This window comes from Sceloporus occidentalis, unplaced genomic scaffold, assembly GCF_023333645.1.
Source record: "Sceloporus occidentalis isolate IW3139 unplaced genomic scaffold, rSceOcc1.0.p SCAF_8, whole genome shotgun sequence".
NCBI classification, from domain to species: Eukaryota; Metazoa; Chordata; class Lepidosauria; order Squamata; family Phrynosomatidae; genus Sceloporus; species Sceloporus occidentalis.
The window spans coordinates 13,465,175-13,490,224 of record NW_028316988.1 but is presented as its reverse complement, the minus strand read 5'-3'; the positions used below and the strand labels follow the sequence as shown (position 1 = coordinate 13,490,224).

The 25,050-nt window shown below is 45.2% G+C and overlaps 3 protein-coding genes across 9 annotated transcripts in view; 1 reads left to right on the top strand and 2 right to left on the bottom strand.

Moving 5' to 3' along the window:
- Positions 1–228: 228 nt before the first annotated feature.
- Positions 229–16,567, bottom strand: FPGS (folylpolyglutamate synthase). Of its 4 annotated transcripts, XM_089534840.1 has the most exons (16): positions 15,116–15,203; positions 13,020–14,140; positions 12,156–12,284; positions 11,902–11,955; positions 11,118–11,182; positions 10,320–10,434; positions 9,647–9,724; positions 9,217–9,278; positions 8,833–8,935; positions 7,917–7,994; positions 7,547–7,694; positions 6,470–6,571; positions 5,929–6,079; positions 4,894–4,969; positions 3,907–3,973; positions 229–3,761 (listed from the first exon to the last, which is right to left on the bottom strand). In XM_089534840.1, exons 2-16 carry the CDS (start codon positions 13,161–13,163, stop codon positions 3,325–3,327), a joined length of 1,809 nt encoding a protein of 602 aa, XP_089390966.1. In that variant the 5' UTR covers positions 13,164–14,140; positions 15,116–15,203; the 3' UTR covers positions 229–3,324. The 4 variants fall into 4 exon arrangements, with proteins under 4 accessions (XP_089390966.1, XP_089390968.1, XP_089390969.1 ...); XM_089534842.1 differs by lacking the exons at positions 13,020–14,140; positions 15,116–15,203 and adding an exon at positions 16,439–16,567; XM_089534843.1 differs by lacking the exon at positions 13,020–14,140 and having other exon boundaries at positions 15,116–15,224.
- Positions 16,568–17,077: 510 nt separating this feature from the next.
- LOC149307985 (cyclin-dependent kinase 9) overlaps positions 17,078–25,050 on the bottom strand; it is a 31,466-nt gene continuing 23,493 nt past the window's right edge. For 2 of the 4 annotated variants that reach the window (XM_089534833.1, XM_089534834.1), the window contains 7 exons: positions 23,125–23,414; positions 21,348–21,429; positions 20,800–20,890; positions 19,999–20,165; positions 19,698–19,869; positions 19,172–19,320; positions 17,078–18,526 (listed from right to left, as the gene is read on the bottom strand). In XM_089534833.1, the coding sequence (XP_089390959.1) occupies positions 18,161–18,526; positions 19,172–19,320; positions 19,698–19,869; positions 19,999–20,165; positions 20,800–20,890; positions 21,348–21,429; positions 23,125–23,300 (1,203 nt within the window). In that variant the 5' untranslated portion in view covers positions 23,301–23,414 and the 3' untranslated portion in view covers positions 17,078–18,160. Of the gene's footprint in view, positions 18,527–19,171; positions 19,321–19,697; positions 19,870–19,998; positions 20,166–20,799; positions 20,891–21,347; positions 21,430–23,124; positions 23,415–24,106; positions 24,927–25,050 lie in introns of those variants that run through there. The other 2 variants (XM_089534832.1, XM_089534835.1) reach the window with 2 other exon arrangements.
- The window catches only part of LOC149307984 (SH2 domain-containing protein 3C-like), a 33,954-nt gene continuing 33,335 nt past the window's right edge, over positions 24,432–25,050 (top strand). The window contains exon 1 of the mRNA XM_089534825.1: positions 24,432–24,484. Coding sequence (XP_089390951.1) covers positions 24,439–24,484 — 46 coding nt within the window. The 5' untranslated portion in view covers positions 24,432–24,438. The remainder of the gene's footprint in view (positions 24,485–25,050) is intronic.

The window sequence follows — 25,050 nt, the reverse complement described above, 5'->3', positions numbered from 1 at the left end:
CCTTGCTTAAAATGGCAACAACACTTGAAATAAGGTCTGGAAAAACTAAGCTGTGCAAAAGTTGTCTCCAAGACCTTTGCATTTTTGGCTTGGAGAAGACCGAGAGGCGCTATGATGCAGCCATATTTAAATGCCTGAAGGGATGTCATGTAAAAGATGGAGCAAGATAAGATATAGAGATAAGAGACACTGAAACATGCCCAGCTAGGAGTTTTCATCAGCCAGATCTTTTATTTCACATCATCCACATTTTTGCTATTCCAAAATGTCAGTCAGTCAGTCACTTTTATAAAGGAACAATAGCGAAACTTTAAAAATAGTTAAAAGATTTCATTTAAAAAATAAGGGGTAGGGGGAATAAAATAAAACCGCTGCTCTGATATAAATTATATTCTATAAAGTCAGCATTTATGGTTTCTGTCCCCTTTAGAGAAGCAGCCAAGGAACAGGAGGCGAGAGAGACAGGTGTTGGGAAGGGAGAAATTAATCTACATCTTCATCCTCCCACTTTTGGAAACGTTTCTTACCCAAAAGTCGGAACCTGTCTACCTGCCCTCCGAAGTCAGAACCACTGTCGCATCAGTGCAGGATAAAAAGTCAGTTTCCAGTTTGACAACCTGGTATTAACCTCCGTATGTTTCCCACTACAATTCCCATCAGGTAGCATGGCTAATGGCAAGGGATAATGGGAGTTGCAGCCCAGAATACAGTATTTCAGGAATCCATTCATGAACAGAAGGAAGATTTCTGATGACAGAATGTGTGCAATTTTGTTGCTGGATTGCAAAACCCATCAGCCCTAGCACATATAGCCAATGGTGAAGGATGCTGGGAGTTACCATCCAATAATTATCTGGAGGGCCACACTTTGCTGCCAGGACATGGGTTGGAAAACCTTTGACTCTACAGATATTTGGGAGTTCAATGCTCAAAATCCCCAGCCAAGTGTAGTCAATAGTAAAGGGGCTGCGGAAGCGGAAACTCAAAATATCTGGAAAGCCATAGGTCTCCATAGAAAAGTATGCATTGAAAAGACAGAGAGAATAACAGCAAGAGATGGGAAGACAAGGCTCGAAATACATTTGCAAACGGTTGTCAGTCACATATTGGTCCCATTGTACTTGCAAAGGAGTTCCCAGGTAAGATTCAGATTGCTGCACAATAATCTAGAAGCCGCGACACACTGCACCAAATCAGACTGTACAACTGCGGTACGCGGCGTTTGCATTTTGTTCGGACCAACTGCCTTCTGCAAATGTTGGTGCACCAAAAACATTTTCTTCCCCTCCAGCGCATGAGTAGAGAGAGCATAAACATTCACATCCAACATGGCTGTCAGGAATGTTTCCCAGAAACTTTGGGTGCATCTACACAGCAGAAATCATGAAAGCTTGACACACCATGGCGTTATCTTACAGTATCCTGGGACTTTACTTTTGTGAGGCACCGGCACTCTTTGGCAAGGAAAGCAAAAGACCTTGCAAAACTAGAAGCCCCAGGTTTCCAGAGGATGGAGCTACAGCAAACTGGTGTCAAGCTGCATTATTCCTAGTGTAGATGCAACCTTCCTTTGTTAGCTGTTTTAACAGTGGTGAGGTTGGTGTGGCCCACAGTCCATATATGGCCTGCCAGAACCCCAATGTGGCTCCTGGACTCCCCATCACCATTTCTAAAAGAAAACTCAACCTTAAAAATGGATGTTCACGCTTCCAAGAAGCCTCCATTTAGATTCTAACCTCTGCAGCAGGACCCACTCCCATCTGGAGGGCCTGAAATAGCTTTTCTTTTCCCCAAACTGGAAAAGACCTTCTGGTCATCACTATTTTTGAATGCAACAGTAAATGCATCAAACCGTGTGCACATATATGTGGAAAACCTGCTGCATATAGAAGCCAGAGTTGCTCATTTCCATTCCAGGGATGAGAAAATCCACTTACAGATGAACATGGAGAGTTATCACTTCACAGGGATTTACTTCTGAAGAAATTGTACCCAAACTAGTAGGAAACACCTATCGCCCTTCCTATACTGGGAGGGAAAAAATAATCTCATATGGCATTTACAGTAAGAAGCAGCAGAACAACTGGCCCCAAGTGAGGGATTTCTGAACGGACAGCACCTCCCAGTGGTCAATCCTTGACCAATGCCTATGGCTCCCAATACTAGAGGCACAATTGCCCAGTCCCACCAAAGCGGGGACCTTGCCTCTCCAAGAGATGCTCTGTGGGCTTAGTATCGCCAGTCTGAAGACCCCCAGAACCATAACTGTCTTCATCGGCCATGAAAGATAGGGATGTCTTACTGCTCTGGTCAGTGTATGGACCACGAATGGAAAATGGAGTGTGCCAAGGCACCAATTCCCACAAATTTGCATAGCAGTCCCATCTCCAGAGCCACGCTTCGCCCCAAAGCTTATGCTCTCCAGCAAATACCAAAATGATTGCTGCAAAAAGCAAGTCCAGGATGATTTGAAACAGGCAGAAGCATGGACAGTAAAAGCGGGAGACAGGCTCTGGAGATAACATTTTTAAGAGGACATGATTTATTTCAGCATTAGCGTGCGTGGAGCCATGAAAGCCTGTGCTGAGATTGATTTATCTTATAGGTGCTGCTGGATTCTGTCTCTCCCCGTTTTATGCCAAAACAGACTAATACAGCTTTCTCTTTGAAAAAGGCAGTGGTGCCATAAGCAAAACCACCCCAAAACACTGAAGAGTGGACAGCAAGACACTCGAACCCATCACAGACAGGCAAAACCCACAGAGGAGCAGCAGAATTATGGAGACAATACGTCATAAAAGGAAACACAAAGGCTCACAGCCAGGCTAAAAAGGCACACATTGAGTGGTCTTCTCAAAGACTATCTGCCCGTCCTTGATTCGGGAGGCGAGACAACAAAGGCAGTAAGTCAAAAAGGACACTGTGCTTGACCCAGAATTGAATGGTGTTTAGGGGTGATATCTCTGGTTCATAGGAAGTGGGGGTTTTATGGCGGCCATGCAAAGAAGGAAGTGGGAAGGGGATACTCCCAGTCAGAGAGAAATATTTTACCTCCTGTCAGCATTTTGATGGCCCATAATCCACCACCATCACTTTTGGTGTTAGGGATAGACACCTGGGAATAAGAGGAGTAGGGCTCTGACCAGGAGTCCATCATCCCCATTCTTGCAGGACTCCTTCCATCTGGGAGAAAGGAAAGCTTCCTCAGACTTGGCCGAAGTACGCCTGGGGGTTCACAGCCTGCCATCTGCCACCTTGCAATGAGGACTAGCAGCGTGTGAGGCTCTCCCGGTTGCCCCTTTGAAACAGAGGAAGGACACAGCCCTACTGCGAAAGAGATTGGTCCAGCAGTTTCAAGACGGCACCCACCAAGTGCAAGCTGCCTGTCACCAGAACGCGCACAGCGGCTGCCTCCTTGAGTAAGACGGCGCCACTGCTGGCCACAGGATGAGGGTGCTGGCCTCTGGGAGCCGAAGGCTGGAAGTGTGGGTCCCTGCCCTGGGTGATCCACTGCAAGGCCTGGGAAACGCAGGGGAAGACCAAGGAGTTGGCGTTGAGCGGCCGTGCCGAAGGGGGCACAAAGAGGGGTGGGCCGTGGAGAGGGGCCTGCTTCAGCCAGCCCCCTACGCCCTCCGTCTCTGAAGCAGCAGAGAGCCAAGGGTCTTGGCCCACCTTGGCCTCCATCAGGCGGTTCCAGTGGCTCTGGTTCTGCAGGCAGCGGGTCAAGACGTTCTCCAGGGTGACGTTGAAATTTTGCTGGTCTGAAAAGCCAAGGAAAGAATAGTAAGAGTGAGGAAAAGGAGAGAGAAGGCAGAGCGATGCCAGAACCCAGAAGTTATTTTTTTCAGACTACAACTATGAATGCTGTAGCCCTTTTGGAGATGGTTTTGTGAATAAAAGGCCAACCTGCATTCCCAACAGTAGACACCTCAGTGAAGTTGGGGCAAAAGACAGCGTAGTCAAACTGGCAGGGCTGAAAACACAACAGAAATAAAGATCAGCAATGATGCAAAGACGTTTTATCAGCACTGCAGAGATCCAAGGGTGGTGTAAATTTACAGCGCTTTATAAATAAAAGATAATAATAATAATAATAATAATAATAATAATAATAATAATAATGTAGTGGTGCAAACATTGGTATATGACTCTGGAGACTAGGATATGACCTGCCACTCGGCCAATGGAAACCCCGCTGAGGGACCTTTGGCAAGTCACACTTTCTCAGCCTCAGAGGGAGGCAAAGGCAAATTTTGCCAAGAAAACTCTGATTGTCATCCTAAGTCAAAAACCACTTAAAGCCACCACATTGTTGTTGTTGTTGCTTGTAAAAGGAACCAGGCTAGTGTTTGATTCAATCATGCACAAAGCAAATCTTTCTTAAAAGATACCATTTCAGATAAGGGTATACAATAAGCTATGCAAAAATCTGTTGCTAAGTATGATGGAATGAAGAGAAGTATCAGCATTGGGAGTGGTGGTATGTACCATCATTTTATACTTGTTTGCCCCCTTAAGTCCCTTTATTGGGAGAAAGGCAAGATATAACAACAACAACAACAACAATAATAATAATTTACAAATAATGAAAAGGACAAAGCTGGGAGGCAGCTTTTGCATACAAGTTCAGACAAGCAGCTGAAGATATACACAGTGGAGGAAGGACTTTTGTCAAGTACTTTGATAAACTATGCGCAGGTGTAGTAAAATATTGCCCGAGAGCAAGCTCTTTGCACAGAGTGTGATTGTTTCTACAGAAGAGCTTTTTAATCCCTGCAAGGGACCCCATGCAATGATGCAATGCCCCCTGGTTGTCTCATAGTTTCCACCCATCCAAATGAATTGATCATATGAGGAAATATGTTTTGTAAAGAAGACAACAGATGCCCTCACCAGCAGCAGCTTTAACAAAGCAGCCGTATCCCGGTCGCCTGTCGCATTGAAGAGAAGCACACGCACCTCAGAACCACTGCAAAGGGAAAAGAGAGAAGGCTCTATTAAATATTGTTGCCACCTTCATTTTGGTTGTGATTTGGGAGAGTTTTGTTCCCCATTTCTTTTTCTTAACTTTTATTTTTTACTAGCGTTTACAATATATAAAACACATACAGGCCATAATATCAACCCTAAGCATAAAATGTATATATACAAAGAGTCAGACTTCCTGAGTGCTACGTTAAGCTTTAGTCACCATGATTATTTCTTCTTTTAAGAACTAATTCTTTATTTATCACAACCCTCTCCCAATTCCCTTAACCGGAGTGACATTATATATTCTTATTTTATACCTATATACCATATTCTTGCTTTCACCAAAGATTTACTTTCATCTTCTCCTCCATAGCCTTTCACCAGAAACTCTATCAAAGGTTCCCAATCATATTTTTTGTTTTTGCTTTTCCCAGTTCTTTCCCCTTAACATACATGTGAGTTTATCTATAGCCACATAGTCCAATAGTCTGATACAACCATTCTTCAATGTCTGCACAAATATTGTATTGACATCCTCACATACCAAGGGATATATGCAGTAGGTCTGGGCCTGGCTTCCACTCCACCAAATGCATCTGAGGAAGTAAACTGAAGTCTAGGAAAGCTCATGCTGCTAATTTATTTCTTTCAATGATTCTCAAAGGTGCTAAAAGATTGCTCTACATATTGGACAAAGATGAGTTCCCCATATTTCATTTCTATTTGCGTATTAATAATCACACACCTAGGAGGTAGTATTTAGCACCAAGACTTTGTTTGCATACTATGATTCTTGAGACAACATTGTGTATTTTCTTCCAATGTTGTCTAGCATATTCGCAATTCCACCATAAATGAATGAATGAGCCTATCTCCCTCTGACGTTTCCAGCATTTGTTTGAAATCAAAGAGCCCCCAACAGGCACCCAATCCTTTCTTCTGGAAAGCATTACTTACTCTGCCAGCTTTTTCTCGTTCAAGGCAGCCTGGTGAAACCAGCGGACGCAGGCCTGGATGCTGCTGGTGGTGTGAGCGCCATCAATGTACCACGTCACTGGGCCGTGATGCAGCACCTGGTTGCGGCCTAACCACACCGTTTCCTGCAGGCCTAGGGACCGAAACACAGAGAGCAGCCAACTGAGCAAGCTTCCCCTTCCGGCGTTCTAGCAAACCCACTTTCCACAAATGTAGGTTTGAAATTTAACTCCGGCAACCAAGGCCAGCACAAGAAAACCCCATGATAGGTTCACCTTAGGGTCGCTGCAAGTCGGAAATGACTCAAAGGCACACAACAACAGCAAAGCAACAACCTCCTGTCTTTTCTCCATCAAGGAGGAAAGGGGGCATATGCAGCTCTCCTTCTCAAACCAACCTTCTGTGAGGGTGGTCAGGCTGAGGGAGAGCAATAGCTTAAGGTCAGCCGGAGCATTGGAAAATCTTGAAATTCAGGAGCTTAGTTTAAAATTTAATGGCAGCACCAATGAAGCAAAGACTTTACCTTGCACCATCGCTTTGTCCAGCTTGAAGGCAGGGGCCACAGGTGGAGGTCTCTTTGCTGGCAGCTCCGAGTCGGGACAGGGGCCTTTCAGCTCATTGATATCTGTTCAAACAGAGACACGGCAGTTAATGCAGTTTAATAAAGCCTATTAATATTATTACTATTATTAAATACTATTTTCACTGTCTACTGGTTGTTACCAACAGAAGCTCTGGACCACCAGTGTTTCCATGCAAGAATCCAGAGCCAGGGAGGTATCATCGGGTAATGCAGCCTCTTCCAAATATTGTCACTTTTTGGCCGTTGCCTTCTTGTGATCCTAGCTATGGGGATTTCACTGAAATGTTTTTTCCTTCTGTCTGGAATTGCTCATAGAGTGCCTAGCATCACAACACTTTTCTTTTCCCATAGGTATTGATTCTCCACTCGTAGGTCTCAATATTTCATCATCTTGTCCTTCCCTTTGTCTTCGATTCTGCTGTCCCTTGGGATTTGCCACCGTCTATAACCAAGCTTTCTTTTTGCCAACTAGAATTATGCTAAGCATATTATGTTCCCATTGCTTGTCACTCTGTTAAAAGTCCCACAGGATTTTTACTCCATCGTTTTTGACCATCTTTTCAGGCTGTGGCAAAGTATTTAGGCCTGTTGCTGTTAATAATACCCTGCCTTCTTGCCATAACTAGAACTCAAAGTAATTCACAAATTAAAATGATGACAACGCAGTTAAATAGAGAGAAAAGGTCAACACTGAAACAGAACTAAGCTAGCAACTAAATAAAAGCAATTTAAAACATACATTTCGAAAAGGATAAAAAGCAGTTTAAAAAGAGTGCAGTTCAAAGCACTGCAGCACTTTCTCAAAAGCCCTTTCCTTAAAAATTTTCAGTTTTAAAAATGGCTCATTAGGAGAAGTGGATTTGCAGATCCCAACAAGTCAGATGTCAAGCAACATGGCTTGTTGCGACTTGTGAAGGCAGTCAAAGGCTTCCCAAGCTTCACTTTTGAGACAATATACAACAGCAACAGCAATATTTCCACTTCTAAATATATTACAGAAGACTGTTTCACCCTTACCCAAATATCCATTCTGCCCAAGCCATGTGTGGGAGAGCTGGAGGGCCAAGGCAGCGTTTGAGCGTTGATGGTCGCCTGCCAAACCCAACTGAAGGGGCTTCTCTTCCTCTTCAAAAGCATCCAAGTCAGGGCACAGGTAGAGTGGACACTACGGGTGGCAAAAAGGACCCTTCAGTTAACCACTGCACCAAGTGACACATCCAACATCAACTTTGTGGCCATCTACATGCCTGGTCACCACAGATGAGTGACCTGGTGCAACATGCAGGTGCAAGATTACCCATGGTGGGGTCCCAAACCAGCTCCTGTTTATAGCATGTGGCCCACAGGTGGGCTATATGGGCTGTTAGTGACACCCAGGTCTGCATACCGAGATCTTCTGAGCCCGCTCCCTCAATACAGCTAAAGGCCGGTCGGGCTGCGGCACGGTGAACGCCGGTACTCCAGGCTGGAAGGAAAGCCAAGAACACTCAGGGTGCATCTACACTATAGAAATAATGCAGTTTGACACCACTTTAACTGTCCTGACTCCATCATCCTACAGAAGCCTGGGGTTTTCGGTTTCGTGAGGCAGCATCACTCTTTGGCAGATCAGGCTGAAGACCTTGTAAAATTACAAATCCCAGGATACTATAGGATGGAGCACTTAAAATGGTACCAGGATCCTATCACTTCACCATCTGTGCTAGGAATGGAGGACCATTTTCTCGCCATATCGGTGATGAATTATTATGCGCACTACTGGCTTAACTGGCAATGGAGATTTTCAGACAGGGGAAAAAACTGGGAGTAAAAGGCATATTCCCAGCATAATCACGCTGAATATTTTCAGACAAAGTCGCTTTCATCCAAGTCTTATCCAGTGAGGATCCAGGAATGCTCCAGCAACCATTCATGTGACTTCCCCATGAATGGTTTGTGGCTGGAGCAGTCCTGGATTTTCACCAGATAAGTCCTGGATGAGCGCAATGAGTCGGAAAATATTCAGTGTGACGTGTCAAAATATACAGTGCTATGGCACAGTTATACTGGGAGTATACCTTTTACTCCCAGCTTTTTTTCCACCGTCTGAAAATCACCTATGACTGATGGGAATGGTAGTTCCACATACTTCAGGGCCACAGATTTGTCAGTCTTGGTCTGTGTGAAATAGCAATTTGCTCTCATAAATGCCTTTAGCTGCCAGAACTGGTGCTACCTCCAAGGAGTACAAGCAAACCCTGAAATACTGGTTAAGTAGATTCTTCTGCTCAAGGCTGACTACTGCCTCAGGGCACTGCTTTTACCTTGAAGATGCCACCCTTCTGCCAGGCGATCTTCTCAATGGTGTCCCCCAGGATACTGGTGTGGTCAATGCCCAGAGCAGAGATGCCACAGACAACTGGTTTCCTGGGGAGGAAAAGGAAGGAAGACAAAGAGGGAAGATGGTTCTCAGCAAAGCTGCAGACCTCAGGAAATGGAGACATGCCATTCACAACCCTACGCAATGGTTTAGCAAGTGCAAAAGAAAAATGCTTCACCGTTTTCTTTGCACGCCCAGGATTTGCATTTAAGGTTAGATTAACTGTTCCATTGGCATGGGAGCTGTCCCTGGGATCAGAGGATGAAAACAACCTCCAAAGCAGGTGGTTTAGTGTCTCACAGCAAAATTAACACCGTTGTGATCTTACCTGACGATATTGGTGCAGTCATAGGCACCACCGATGCCAACTTCCAGCACAGCTAGGTCAACCTGGGATAAAAAAGCAAACAAACAAACAAGGGAGCATTTATGTATTTTATTTTGATCCCACCTTTCTCTCAACATGGAACCCAATCTGTTAAAATGCAGCTTAAAACAAAGCATGGTAAAATGTTCTTTAAGAAAATAAACATGGGAGTGGCAGCCCAAAAAGATGTGAAGGGATGCTCATCCCTGATGTAAACGAAGAACTAATTTGATCATTTCTCTTGAGAGGCTATAACTCTCTGGCGGAAATTTGTCCATAGGTTCTTAGGCATCCTTACTCTCTCCGTTCACATTTGGGGCCCAAAGGTCTTTCCTTGATAAAACCATTGGACAAAAGAAAATAAAATCTGGCAAGAAAAGAGTGTGCCTACCTTTTCCTGCAAAAAAACGTGGAAAGCCATGATGGTGAGGAAACGGAAGTAAGCAGGCATGGCAACATGGCTGGAATCCTATGGGAAAGAAGACTTGTTAGGAAGACCAGGATTTAACACTCGGCAACCTAGGCCCTATCCTTATCAAAAGCCTATCCTTGGTCACTCAATATTCAGCCATACTGAATACTTTAGACAGTGTACACTTCAGAGATTTTGATGTTTAGTCGCTCAAGTTCATGTACGGATTTATGCATTTGGCTGAAACAGACATTTAACTCTGGATGCCTGCCTATCTATCTATCTATCTATCTATCTATCTATCTATCTGATGTGGATGTTTTGCAGTGGTTCTATTTTATACAATTTGTTTCAGAAATTGTATTTGCTTTTTCCACAAATGCTTATACTTATGAGAACTGTAGCGATTTGTGCCGCAGGCAAGCTCTGATTTTGCTTTTCAGCCCAATTATTTTGCAGCTGCATCGGTGCAAACAAGCAAACAAACCAAATCTCTCAAAGCATATAAAATCAATTTTTAAAATAAAGTATGTGCCTTACATCAAAACTTGTGAGTCATCTGAACGGCATGCATTAAGGAAAGCGATGGGTTTCTCAGTAGGAAAGACATAAAGGTCCCACAATGGAAAAGGACCCATTTGGCGCCACTCACCTTGGTCTCCTCGAGACGGTTGTAGACCTGCCAGAAGTATTTGCTGAAAAGCTCCTTGCTGATGGGCTGCCCGTTAATCCGGATCCTCTCACGGACTTGGACCAGATGTGGAGAACTTGGGAGAGAGATGGCAAGAATCAATTAAGTCCTGAATCAATTTATTTTTGGTGGGGGGAAGGCAGAAGGATGACCCAGGAATCCTGGAGCGGATGAAGGTGACAAAAAGGATCATAGAGGACTCATGTAGCATCTTAGATGTGGTGATGGAAAGATGGAAAATGGGTGGCATTTTGGTAGTGAAATACGCACGCATAAGTCACACTTTGGGGCAAATCATTAGCCAGAACACAGCATATTTATTTTGATGAAAGCAGCAGAGGCAATTGCACATACAGCCATTGTGTACATCGCTTACTGTGCAATGATTTTGCTATGAATGATTTGCTAATGAAACGTGTTTTGGCCTTCATGGGCTCTCCAGGGCCATTTTACAGAGGCTGCTTGCAATACAACTTAGGAAATTTCTGGGGTTGAAATCTTCACATTGTTTACTGTACAAAAAGAACAGCATGCGGTGTGGGAGTTTCGGCACACAAAGGCTGAAATGTGCTGGGCTTCTTATCAGCAATTCGTTCATCGATTGAGCACATTGAGGCATGTCTCTTGTTTTCTGCATGAGGGTTGTGTAGTGCCATGCGCATCTTTACATGTGGATATTTATGCTACGCTGAGATGTTGGATTGCAGCCTTTGTGTATGAGACAGAGCCACCTTTATCTATATCTATAGTAGCCCTTACCTGTAGAAACCGGTCTTTAAGCCATAGTTGCGGAGAACGCGTTCCGTGAAGGCACAAGCAGAGCCCTAAAGGGATGGGGAAAGGGTTACCAAATGGTGAAAGCCAGCCAAACACATCCTTCTAGTAGGATGCTAGTTTGCTGGTTAGAAATCATGCAAATCAACACCATTGTGTGGCTAGTAAAGTAACATTTGGACCATTTTCTGACCCGAACCCTAGTCTCCTGGACTCCAACAATGTACCACACTGGCTCTCTGTGTATCTATACATATGTACTCAAATCCATGGCTGCATCTGCACCACAGAAATAATGCAGTTTGATGCTGCTTTAACCGCTATGGCGTAGTACTATGGAATCCTGGGATTTGTACAGTTGGCCCTCCTTATCCACGATTTTTTTTATGAAGCATCCATGGCTCAAAACTATCCCAAAAAAGTATAAATTCCAAATAGCAAACCTTGATTTTTCATTTTATATAAGGGACACCATTTTGCCATGCCATTGTATTTCATGGCACTTGAGCATCCATGGATTTTGTTATCCACGGCGGATTCTGGAACCAAACCCCACTGTAGTTTGCCGTGACACCAGAGCTCTATCTCACAACATTACAAATGCCAGGATTTTATAGCATGGAGCCATAGCAGCCAAAGCAACATTAAACTGCATTATTGCTTCACTGCAAACGTAGCCCAGCATTGGCATCCAATGGATGGATGCCCCCGTCCTGCACTGTACTTTCAAAGTCCCTCCGCTTGTTATTGCCCTCCGCGGCTGACTTACTTTGCCCTTTGTTCCAGTGACGTGAATAATGTTTAGTTGATCCAGGTCTCTGACCTGCAAGACAAAAAAGGCAGAGAATTATCTTATCAGTGGGTCGCTTTTTTGGATACTTTCCCCTTCTCAGCCTCCCCATTAGCGTCAGGCGCCGTGAGCGGAAAAACAAAGAACCACGGCGTTTGTTGACAAACCTTCCTCTTCCTCATGCCTGAAAGAAGGAAAAACAAGATGGTGTCCCTTGCACGCACGTGCCTCACCTTCAAGCCGCTCCGTTCCAAGAAACCTGTCATGGCTTCCAACTGCGCCTGAGGGTCTCCTCTTTCCCGCTTCACTTGTTCTAAGTAGCTGGCGTTGGTCTGAAGCGTGTTCAAAGTCCGAATGGCGTCCTAGATTGCGAATGGATAAACGGAAAGTGAATATATATATATATATATATATATATATATATATATATAAATATATAAACAGTTAGTATATAGAAGTCCTCACTTATGGGAAACACGAAAACCATGTACAGTGGGCTCTCAACATTCGCTGGGGTTAGCAGCATAGGACCACCGTGATAGTGGGAAAACCACAAATAGAAAACCACTTGCATTTGTTCACCTCTCTAGGAATTTCTAGGTCCTCCAACGCAACTCTATGGTCAATATCTGCCCGACATTGACCATAGAATTGCACTATAGTACCTACACATGCCTACAGGAGTGTTTTCTCTAGGTCCTCCAGCATAACTCTATGGTCAACTTCCAGCAGAGTTGCGCCGGAGGATGTAGAGATTCCTAGAGAGAACATATTCATCAAATCAGAAAATAATCAAACCTGAAAATAACCAAATCTGCAAATGCGGAGAGCAAATGTGGAGGGCCAACTACAACCTGCAGCCGTATAAATTGTTTCCCACAGAGACCAGGGTGCGATTTCCAGCTTGGGAAATAAGTCACACTCTCTCAGCCTCAGGGGAAGGCAATGACAAAACCTGCTCTGGACAAACCTTTCCAAGAAAACCCCACAATAGGGTTGCCATAAGTTGCAAATGACCTGAAGGCACACAACAACAACGAAGCCAGGGTTTAGGCCAATGTGCGTACGCATCCAGGCTGCCTCTGGCCCCATCTCACCTCCTCTCCACATTCCTGAGCACAGTTCCTTCTATGTCCTGGCAGCAGAGGATGCTGGGTGTTGCAATGCCAGCCTTGGCATTTGGCAGGAGGCGTCCGTCCGTGTCTCATGCAGAAGAGGAACTTAAAAATAGGCTGCACCATTGCTGCAGGCTGGGTACATGTAAGCGAATAGCCAGCTTCTATAAAAAGAACCAGCTTCCTTAGCCTTGTATGTAGAATACTGGAATTCCTGGCATGGATTTGCAGCCATACTGTACATATGCTGAGCCCGCCGGGGAGTCAGGTTTTGGGCAACGCTGCAACAACACACGCCATGCCGTCCGTCCATCCATCATCCCCCATCGCAATGACAGGGATGTCCAAACCTAGTGAGTGACCATGGGCATGGCACACTTTCTCAGCCTCAGGGGAAAGCAATGGCAAACCTCCTCTGAACCAACCTTGGCAAGAAAATCCCAAGATAGGGCCATCTTTGGGTTGCCACAAGTCATGGCATGCAGCAGCAACAACAACAAATGCAACGGTCAAGGGCCACATGTGCACCAAGGCTTCTTTTTAATGGCTCTCGGCATCATCAACAGACCTCTTTGCAGATTAACACACTTCCTCAAGTGCCACACTTTGCTTTCCTCCGGATTAAATTTCAACTTCATGTTGTTAATGTGTTGCCAGGTTCTGATAAAGAATAGCCAACCTCTGATTAAAACAAATAGATAGAGTGAATTTGCAAAGGGCTATGAGAAAAAGGAGCATGGCACTAAACGCTTGCGGAGTAAAAACCAAATGATAAGGCCTTGGGTCCCTTTCTGGAGGGAAAGCGGCATTAAAATGAAATAAAGCACATAAATAACACGCCGGAGAAACAAATCCAAGACTGAGCTGGAAATGTCAAAAGTCCATCATGAAAGAAGTGAATGAGGAAATGGAGAAAGGAAGGAACGTTTTAGCAAGATGCCGTTTTCAATTTCCTCGTGACCCTTCCTTAATTTCCTCTTCCGCTCTTATTAAATCAGCCATTGAAACTGTAAAATTAGGCTCAGATGAGGTAAGTCACATGGGGATGGGCTGAGGTTGGCAAAAGCGGCACGAGTTGCGGGTTCGAATCACTGGAAAGAAGCCTAGAGAGAGAGAGAGAGAGAGAAACTGGGAGGCTCTAGGGACATTGGCGAAGAAAAGACGGAGAACGCAAATATTATAAAAGTGGGCTACGTTTCATTAACTTGGGACCTTTGACTGCAAATCCCATCGGCCTTTGGTTGTGGAAGATGGGCACGGTTGCCATGTGTCTCATTGAAGTTTGTTGCTGTGCGCCTTCTATGGCGACTCTAAGGCAAAGCTATCACAGGGTTTTCTTGGCCCATTTCTCCAGCTAAAGTTTGCCATTGGCATCCTCTGAGGCTGAGAGAGTGTGATTTTCCCAAGTTCATCCAATGGGTTTCTATAGGCAATCCTATGGGATTCGAACCCAGAGCCATCGTCCGACACCAAAAATCTACCCAGCGACCCAATTTTTCAACAATTTCTTAATAAACACATTTTTGGGGGTCAGATTCATGACTTTCTTACAAATTCATATCCTTTGGGTTTTGGGGCTGCCTTTCTTAATAATAATAATAATAATAATAATAATAGTATATTCCTTTCCAAATGTCTGTAATCCGCCTTGACAGCTCCCTGTTTTGGCAGGAAAGGCGACAGACCTATGGACCAAATTTCCAACCTTGACATCTATTTCTTTTTAAAGGCTTTCTTCCCCAGTGACTGTAATCCGCCTCGAGGGACCCTCGTTTTGGGGGAAAGGCGGCATATAAGCCAAATGTCCAATCACAGCCCTATGTCCTTTAAAAGACTTTCCTACAAATCCAGATCCTTTGGCTTTTGGGGTCCGCCTTCCCTTCCCAAGGGAGGAAAGGCGGCCTACAAAACCCAGTGACTGAAAGAAGGGTGTTTTCTTCCCCGCATTCCTTCCGCTTGGGCTTTATATATCCCGGGTTCCCACGTGGCGCGGCTTTCCCTTTCCCTCTCCGTCCCGAGGATGATGCAACCAGGGGAGGCCTGGCCCTCTTCTGCGAAGAAGCCCTCCTGCTGCTCACCTGGTACTCCATCCTGGGCTCCGGGGCCGGTCTGGCGCTGAGCCACCGCCTCCTGGGGATGATGGGCGCTAGAGTCGGACCGGGAGCCCGGTGCGAAACACGCGCCCAAATCAGCGACGCGCGGAACCGGCGCCAGCAGCAGACCATCGCGAGACACGCCCCCTCAGCGCCCAAGCCACGCCCACTGGCGACACCTCCTCCCTGTATACACACAGGACACGGCCCCCCATGTGCGCCTGCGCAGAAGCGTACCTGACGCAATCCTGGAGGTAGCGAAGGAGGCGGGGCCGGGAGGAAGCGTTCTGTTGCAAGAGTGCGCAGGCGCAGCCTTCCTCGACGTCGCCACCGCCACCATCTTTAGGAAGGGCAGGCAGTGCTGGCACACATTCTCTCTCTAGCTATATGTCTGTCTATGTGTGTGTGTGTGTGTATGTGGGTATACATACACACACACATTTATATATATGGAGATATATATATATATATATATATATATATATTGTTTACTTATACCCTGCTCTTGTTCAGCCAAGGCTATCAGAGCCGCTTGCAAATTGTTAATTGGACATATATATATATATATATATATATATGTGTGTGTGTGTGTGTGAGAATGATAGGTATATATATGAATGATAGTGGCTTGTATGTTGGACTACAACTCTGGAGACCAGGTTCGATTCCCAGTTTGGCCACGAAACCCACTGGTTGACCAACCCTGGTCAAGTCACACTCTCTCAGCCTCAGAGAAGGGCAAACCCCCTCTGAAGAAACCTGCCAAGAAATCCCTACGTGAGGATCACCATAAATCAAAAGCGGCTGGAAGCACACGACGACAAACCCCAAACCCTCCTGGCCTTTGGGGAAGGGCCACATGGCAACCCTCCTCTGAACAAACCTTGCCAAGAAAACCCCGTAAGTCAGAAACGACTCAAAAGCACACAACCACAACGGATATATACCCTTAACCACACCACTCAGTGCGATGATGGTGCAATATATATTTAATCATAGGATCAGATTTGGAAGAGACCGCAAGGGCCACACAGTCCAACCCCATTCTGCCATGCAGGAAATCCAAATCAAAGCATCCCTGACAGAAAGGGCAAGGCAACAACCCAGCCTTGGAATAAATCTTGCACAGGCAACGGAGGCTTCTCGCGCCCCTCCAAACGTCACCAGAAAGGCACAAACACACACACACACCCCAGACCCACAAGGCGCTTGTCAAATGCACTCAACGCCACAGACTGCTTTCTACCAAATGAGAGAAATATCTCGCATTGCTGAGTCCGCAGCTCTGAACAAATGCACATTATTTACCTTGTAGGTTTCCCGGAGCTTTCTTCTTTCCATGATGACTTTCTGACCGACTGCTTGCTCATCCGCTCCTGAACTGCCGCAGGAGGTGGGCAACGTGAGCAAAGGGGACCGAGTTCGAGTTAAACAGCAACCAGGGTCAAATTAAGCAATATATGCATAGCCTGGAATATAGACTTTTAAAGCTCTGCCCTCCAATGCTTCCATTTGCAATGCTTTCTGCCTGCGATGCATTTTCTGGTCTAAAAGGGACTCTTAAAACCAGAATCCTGTTTAGTCCCAACTAAAGTAGACCCATTGGCTCAATTGTTGCATGGATAGCCAACACTTAAGTAAACCCCATTGATTCAATGGGCCTTCCTGGCTCAGGGTTCATAAGTGCATATAGGTCTAGGGTTCCAGTTCAGTCTCATTTTTGTTTCTGTACCTTTGGAAGAACAACTTCCAGCGTTCCCATAGCCAGCAATGCGAATGGCCTTCCTGGCTGGGGGATTCTGGGATCTGTAGTCCCCCAAAATGTAACATTACCACTAACTCAGTGAGCTTCATGGAGGCATAGAAGAGGTGAACTACTCACATTCCCCTTTCCTAGTAATAGTCAGCAAGTACTACATTATTGTTAAAACGCCACAACCGAACAAATTACAATTACTGTTATATTTATTTTTTCCCCCAAAACAAAATTGGGACACCGAAATCAAATCGAAAGGGTTTTGCACAACATGAGACATGAAAGCCAACACAAAACATTAATCGGACTGTTATTGTTAGCTTTTTTTTAAAGGAAAAAACAACATGATACGGTTCGTTCATAAAAGACATTTCGTCCCAAAAGAAGAACTTCAAGCAAAATGGGAAAAGGGGGGAATGTGCAATTCTTGCCCCTATTTTCTAGACTCAGCTGAAGAAAGCGTCCGCTGCTATTGCTGCTAAATTAAAATGAAAGTGTAAAACAAAGAAGTGCAGAAACTCTGCAAGAGACTGAAGACCGCAGCATGCGGACCGAGAAGGAGGGGAGTTCATAATCCATTCCCAAAAGTGTGAAAGCAAAGCATTAAAGTCACAAGAATGGACTCAAGGAACAGGAGACGCAGGAAGATGGGCTCTGGAGTTCTTTTTTCCTCCCTCCATCCTCACAGAAGGCCTACCTAGAGCAGCAAAAGCCGGAGACCCCACACAATCGTCCAAGTACAGGGCAGCCGTCTCCAACCTGCCGCTCTCCAAACGTCTTGGATTGCGACTTCCATAATGCCGCAACCAGCCATGGGAGCTGTAAGCCAACGTATCTGGAAGGCAGAGAATATCTATAGAGGATGAAGGTAGAAGCAAGTGCATGCCCTCCGTCCAGGCAAGAGCCATCCCTTGTTCCAGGTGTATTTGGGCTTTCAATAGATTAAGCGAATTTGGTCCAAAGGGCTCAATACCACTAAAGTACCATGGACAAGGAAGCAGAAAAGGGACGCGGAATTCGTAGACTCCGCCGCTGCCTCAAGTTTGGCCGAATCCTGTGGTTGATATAGGCATTTCTAATTTTATCAGGTCCTGCAAAATAGGCCTCCAACGTTTCACAATCGAGTTGAAAATGGCCGAAACTCAACCGTTTCACTGTCCCATTTTCCCCCTTCTTCTTCTAAAAAAAGAAAAGTGTCTTTTCAAATCATAGCACTTTAAATTTTGATTTCTTCTTTTAAAAAAACAAAATAAAATAAACATCCCGCGCCGTCCTCAAAACACTCGGTCGAACTCCGTCTGGTTGGTGGCGGTCGTATTCCTGCACTGGTTGGCCGGCTGCTGGGGCATGTGCCCGCCTCTCCTCCTGGGCGGCGCCAGGTACTCGAACATGGACTGGTTGTGGGTGGAGAGCATGTTCTTGAGGTCAGAGGGCATTGGGTCGGACCAGAAGAAGTCGTGGTTCAGGGCGTCGTCGCTGTCTATCCTCTGGGCAGGATCCAAGACCAGGAGTTTATCTATCAGGTCCAGAGCGTACGGGTCTTTGACGTAGGCCTTCAGACGGTCCTTCACTTTGCGCTTTTGCCCTTTCGGCAGGTCCAGTTTCTGGTAGAGCTCATATTTATCCACGTTGGGCCAGACCTAAGGAGAAACCGAGGAAAAGACATTAAAAATCCAGTGAGCAAAGACAGTCACCATGTTTCAAATTGATAATACAATAGCAATACCGCTTATCAGTGCACTCCGCATGCTCTAAGCAGTTTACAATCTGTAAGCCCATTGCCCTCAACAAGCTGGGTACTCATTTTATCAACCTACGAAAGGATGGGAGGCTGAGTCAACCTTGGAGCCCTGCCTTGGATCAAACTCACAACAAACAAACAACAAACAGCTTCATTCTTATGGCTGTAGAACCGCTAGGGCTCCTTTTACAGAAAAGCCCCTTATTAGTTAAATCTATTCCATCACAAACATAACTTAAAACTGTAAACAGGTACATTTGAAGTCATTGCTGATATTTTTGTAAGGTGTTGTACCTGGAGCTACCCTTGAAGACTGTCTAGAAATGGCCAACAGTTGCTATCCTGCTAATGACTAATAATAATAATAATATTGACGATGTAAACCTTCAGGGGAGGCCCTTCTCACAGTTCTTCCCAACGTTTAAGTGGAATCTCTTTTCTTGCAACCTGAAGCCAGTTGTTTCCGTTCTAGTCTCTACCATGGATCGTCGGGTTGAACTCACCGACCTCCTTGTTTCTGACCCTTAAAGCCTTGGGAGCTTACCTCTGGAGTGATGGATCCGCAGAGCTGGCTGATGAGAGTGAGCTGGTGCTGTTCCGTGTTCCCTTGCATGATGGGGCTTCGAGTCCACATCTCTGCCATAATGCAGCCTGCGCCCCAGAGATCGATTGGTGGCCCATACTCTCGCTCCCCTAAACAGAAAACTCTCTTGTTAATCAGTGTAGAACCAGAGGCTGGGCCAAACTGCTTCAGGAAGGGTAATCCTTCCAATTATATCTAGTATAAGGCCCAATTCCAGTCCTGCAAGAAGATGGTTTTGTGCGAAAGTTCCCAGAGCTCCAGGCTCTGAGAGATCTCTTATCTTGCATGAAGCTGAAATTCTGATGAGAGGCCCTCTTCTTGTGAGACTTGAGCCTGTCTCACACATACTAACCAGTCTTGATATGGCTTGACAAGAGAGAAGGGAATCCAGTATTGGACCTCAAAAAACCTGGTTACCCTATTTCCTTCTCTGCGTAGCAGCAAAGAGCCCAAAGGGGTTTGTCACCCACTAAATGTCCTCACTTACCTAGGAGGAGCTCAGGAGGCCGATACCACAGAGTCACCACCCGGTTGGTGTAGCGGTTGGGCTGGCTGTTCTTGGCCAAGCTGAAAGCCCGAGCCAAGCCAAAGTCGGCCAGCTTCAGGACACCGTCCCGAGTGATGAGGACGTTGGCAGCTTTCATGTCCCTGTGCAAAATCTGGAGGGGAAGAGCAGGAAGATTTAAGAGAGAGAGCCCACTCCTCAGATGTCACAAGGTAGGCAGGCCCCTATTCTCTATTTCCATCCCACCAGAAGACCTGAAAGAGAGCAGGGCAGCTCCCCTCACCTTGTTCCGGTGGATGTAATAGAGGCCATTCAAGAGCATTTGCATCACTTTCTTGATCTCGGAGAGGGTGAATTTGACGTGGGCATTGCTGAGGAGGCCAGCCAAGTCATGCTCACAGAAGTCAAAGACTAGGTAGATGCTGCCCTTGCAGCGGTTGTAAGGAGAGGCTGCAGGACCAAAAAGAAGCGTCCGAAAACTCAGGTCAAACTCAAAAGTCACAACGCTTTAGCCTTATCCTGTGCTTTCTTTTTATAAAGGAGAGTAAGGGGAAACAGGACAGAGGTGGGTGAGATTATGTATGGCGTGAGGGAAAACCTTTCTCCATTTCACACACTATTATGCAAGGACTAGCATGGAAATAATCCAGTTTGACACCACTTTAACTGCCACGGCTCCATCCTGAGATTCCCGGGATTTGTAGTTGTGTGTTTTGTAGTTTTTGTAGTTAGGATAGGCTAAAAAACTTGTAAAACTATAAATCTCAAGGAGCTAGAGTGCTTACAGTTCTGTCAAACTGCATTATTTCTACAGTATCGATGCACCCATAATATCAGAAGATACATTCTCTCTGCACAAGACTGAAAGGCGCATACGTCTTCTCAAGAGGAAACTCAGGTTTCTATAAGTGCTTGCAATAAAACATGCTTTTAAAATATATATATATATATATATATATATATATATATATTGCTCATTTCACTGGGCCACCATTTTAGTCAACTCAAAAATATTTTTTTTGTAATGAAGAAGGTTAATTTAATAATTTGAACTGCTGTTTAACATTACAGCTCCGACTGTTACCTTTAGTCCGACAGATCTCAATGAGATTCACCACGTTTTCATGCTTCAGCAGCTGGAGGATTTTTATCTCTCGCAGAGCCGTGATAGGAAACTTCAAAGGGAAGAAAATGAGGGAGAAAAACTGTTAAAAGGCTCATTTCAACAAGAGATGCATTTTGGACTACAACTCCCATAAACCCCTGTCCAAGCTTATCTAATCAACTGTTCCTTGCTATTGGCTAGGATGGCTAAGCCTTCTGGGAAATGGAGTCCAAAACCACGTGGGACATCACAGGTTCCCCAGAATGGCTGCAGATGGGGATAGGAGAGAGGGCCTTCTCAGTTTGAATCTCCATCTCTGGGAGGCTAGGGCAGCACCTTCCTAGCTGTCCTTCTGTCACCAAGCAAGAACTTTTCCATTTCAGCAGGCTTTTAGGGACTGGCTTCAAGGGTTTGTGATCAGACAATACAACCACAGTTAGTCTCAAAGGTGCTTTGCACAGCAGCGGAGTCCAAATGTTTCACACCCCACGGTGACAACCAGCCTTGGTTTCCCACCACAAACTTACCCCTTCCTTTTCGTTCTCCATCAGCACTTTCTTCAGAGCCACTTTCTTGCCTGTCTGCCGATGCTTTGCCTTGAACACCTCCCTGCAGAGAAAATGGGAAGAGGAGCCTCAGCTTCAGAGAATGCTGGCATGGAAGTGCGTAGGCTATTTGTGTGTGTGTGTGTGTGTGTGTGTGTGTATACACACACACACACATACACACACACACTTGTCCCTCCATATTTGCCAGGGTTAGGGGCATAAGACCCCTGCGAATATGGAAAAACCACAAATAACAAAAACACCATGTTTTTACCTGAGAGGAGGACACCTCTCTAGGGATCTCTAGGCCCTCCAGGGCAACTCTGGGGTCAACGTCCAACAGACACTGACCATAGAGTTTCACTGGAGGAGCTACAAAGGCCTAGTAGCGTATTCTCTCTCGGGATCTCTAGGTCTTTCAGTGCGACTCTTAGTTAATGCTGACCACCTAGTATTCTGCGAAACCTAGGTATTAACAAGTACAAATGTGCTCTGCTTGCCAGGCGTTGAAGGGCATCTGGGAAAGCAAGGCCTGGTCCATCAGGGAGGCAAGGCTCAACGGATCCTCCAGGTTCCGCGCCAGAACGTTCCAGAATGTCTGTTGCTGGGAGAGAAACAGCAACAGAGAGGGATGCCATCTTGGCGTCTTCCTGACCTACAAGGCCAGCACCGTAAAGACTGGATGCTAAGAAGACACACCGAGGGTGAGCAACCTTAGAGAAGGGTGGACCTCCACAAGGCTTTGAGGGGAAGACGATCCTCCTGTCTTTGCAAACGTCCTGTTTGCTTCCTGGCTTGTTCTTTCAGTGTCCCTCTCCTGGTTGAGAGCGTTCAAAGGGGGAGGAAAAGCATGGCAAAGTGGCCCCACAGGCGCCCCAAAGGGCAGGGCTTCATTTTAGGTAAATGGATTCAGAGGCACATGATGATGATGATGATGATGATGATGATGATGGGGCCCCCGAGGGCTTCCATGCCCCTCACTTTGCCCACCCCAAGACAGGCATTTGGTCCGACATCCCAAACCATCAGGAACTTTGCCTCTGCGTGTGTGTAAGTATGTATGTGTATACACACAGAGAGAGTAAGCCTGGGGTAGTCATTTGAGCCTTCGACTCTGGGTTCGATTCCCTGCTCAAGTATAAAAACCGACTGGGTGACCTAGAGGATTTATGTGTTAAACATTAGAGAGAGAGAGAGAGAGAGAGAGAGAGAGAGAGAGAAATGCAACATTGTTAAATCTTCCATGTGTGTATATACATATGTAATGTTTTTGTGTTAAAACATTATACACACACACACACACATATATAGAGAGAAATATATTATTAAATCTTCTGTGTGTGTGAATATTGATATACAGAGTGTGTTTGTGTGTTAAACATTATAGATATATATAGAGAGAAATATATAGTGTGTTTAACGCTATATATATACATACGTAGTGTGTTAAATGTATATAGAGAAATATAACATTGTTAAATCTTCCATATGTGTAGATATATAGTGTTAAACATTACACACAAATATACACATATAGAGAGAAGTATAATGTTAACTCTTCCATGTGTGTGTGTGGATATTGATATATAGTGTGTGTCTGTGTATTAAACATTATACATACGCACACACAAACATATATATGTATATATATATATACACATACACACACATACACGGAGAGGGAGAGAGAGAGAGCGCGAGCGCCTGTGCCCTGCTCTCTGCGGCCGGCGCCTTGCGCGGCGGAGGCCTGGCTCACCCGAAGGTGCCTTGCCCGATCTTGGCCAGCTTCTCGTACTTGGAGACCTCGTCGCAGTAGGGGCACTCCACCGTCTCGTACTGCTTGGCCATGGCGGAGCCGCTCACCACGAACTCTTCTGGCTGACGGCGGCCTCCGTCCGACGGACGCGCGCTTACGCCGCCGCCACGCTCCATCCCCCTCCCACCGCGGCACTTCCGGGAAGACCAGCTCTCGCGCGCCGCCGCGAGGCGCCCTGGGAACTGTAGTCCGCACCGCCTTGAACCATAGAGTCCGGGGGCAGGAGCGGCCTGGAAAAAATGGGCGGGGAGAGTTAACCCTTTCGACGACGCCTCCGTCTCTGTTGGTTCAACGTTCCCCTCACATATATTCAAACATATATATATATATATATATACACACATTACTCGTTTCTTTTACAGTGATAACACACCTTTTTTGTTTTGCTTTCCACTCACAGACATGTTTTTAAAAAAGGATAAATTTCCCAGACTAAGCTACCTCACAGGGTTGTTGTGAAATATATATATATATATATATATATGCAGTTCGACCATGAACTTGTGGAAAATGCAATATATAGATAGATAGATATGTGTGTGTGTGTACATATATATATATATATATATATATATTTCACAACAACCCTGTGAGGTAGTTTAGTCTGGGAAATTTATCCATATATATATATATATATATATATCTGCACACATTTTTATTTTAAAAAGTTAAAAAATATATACAAAATGTAAAACCATACAAGTTTTTTTAAAAAAGTAATCTAAACCAACCCCACGTCCCTCAACAAACCATAAATAAATACCATATATATATATATATATATATATATATATAATGTATATTATCATAATATATTATTATATTATACTATATAATATTATTATAATAGAAATACCATAAATAATAAAATAGATAAATAAAATAAAACCAAGCCTGCATGGTTTTAAAAAGTTTGCATTACCATTTTTTAAATAAAAGGGTATCTTTTGCCAGCTTTGCCATAATGGACCTCCCAGCGCACCTTCCCTCTTCCATGTGGGACTTGGCCATGCGCAGGCGGCGTGTGCCGTTTCCCCCCCTTCCCTATAGCAAGCCTTTATTCTGTTTTCAGTCTTCTTCAAAGCAAATGCTGCTGTGGTTGTGCAAGAGGAAATGTGAGCAAAATAGAAAGCGAGAAAGGAGGGGAGAGAAGAGGAGGGTGGGGGGAAGGAAGGAGAGGGATCGGTGACAAGTCCTAAGCGGGGGTTTTGCACATCTGTCCTTCCAGTGTGGCGCTTCGTCTGAACCCGAACCATGGACCAAAGCCAAAGGAAGGGAGGAGGAGGAGGAGGCTTCAAAAGTAAGTGAGCACATCTGGCGCAACATGGTTTGGTCTCTGTGGCCCTCACTGGGTGCATTCAAGAAGCAGGTGCATGGGTCCAACATCTTTAGGGAGATGTGATTTGGGGTGTGTATTTTGGGTCGTGATGAAGATTCTCCCCTCCTGGACCACAGTAGTAGTGGTGATGCTGCCAGCTTCTTTTCTGACAGGGCTCCTGTGCTTTCAACCAGAGCCTCATGTGCGGCAAGCAAGAGTTCCCATGTACAAACATACAAACCCACCTTGAATCCCACTGTGGGAGAAAGTCGAGATACATACCTGTATATACTCGACTTTAAGTTGACCTTATATATAAGTCAAGGGCAAGTTTTGGGGCCAGAATTATGGATTTTGAGTATGACCCATGGATAAGTTGAGGGTAAAATTTAGGCGCATGTAATGAAGGATGAAGTAAAGGAAAACGACGCCAAAGAATGTGGAGTCGGAGGTTTTCATGGCTGGCATCCATAGTTGTTGTTGTTGTTTTGGGGGGGTTGCTCTTAATCTAGGCGACCAACAGAACTTGGGAAAGTTTGGTTTTTGGA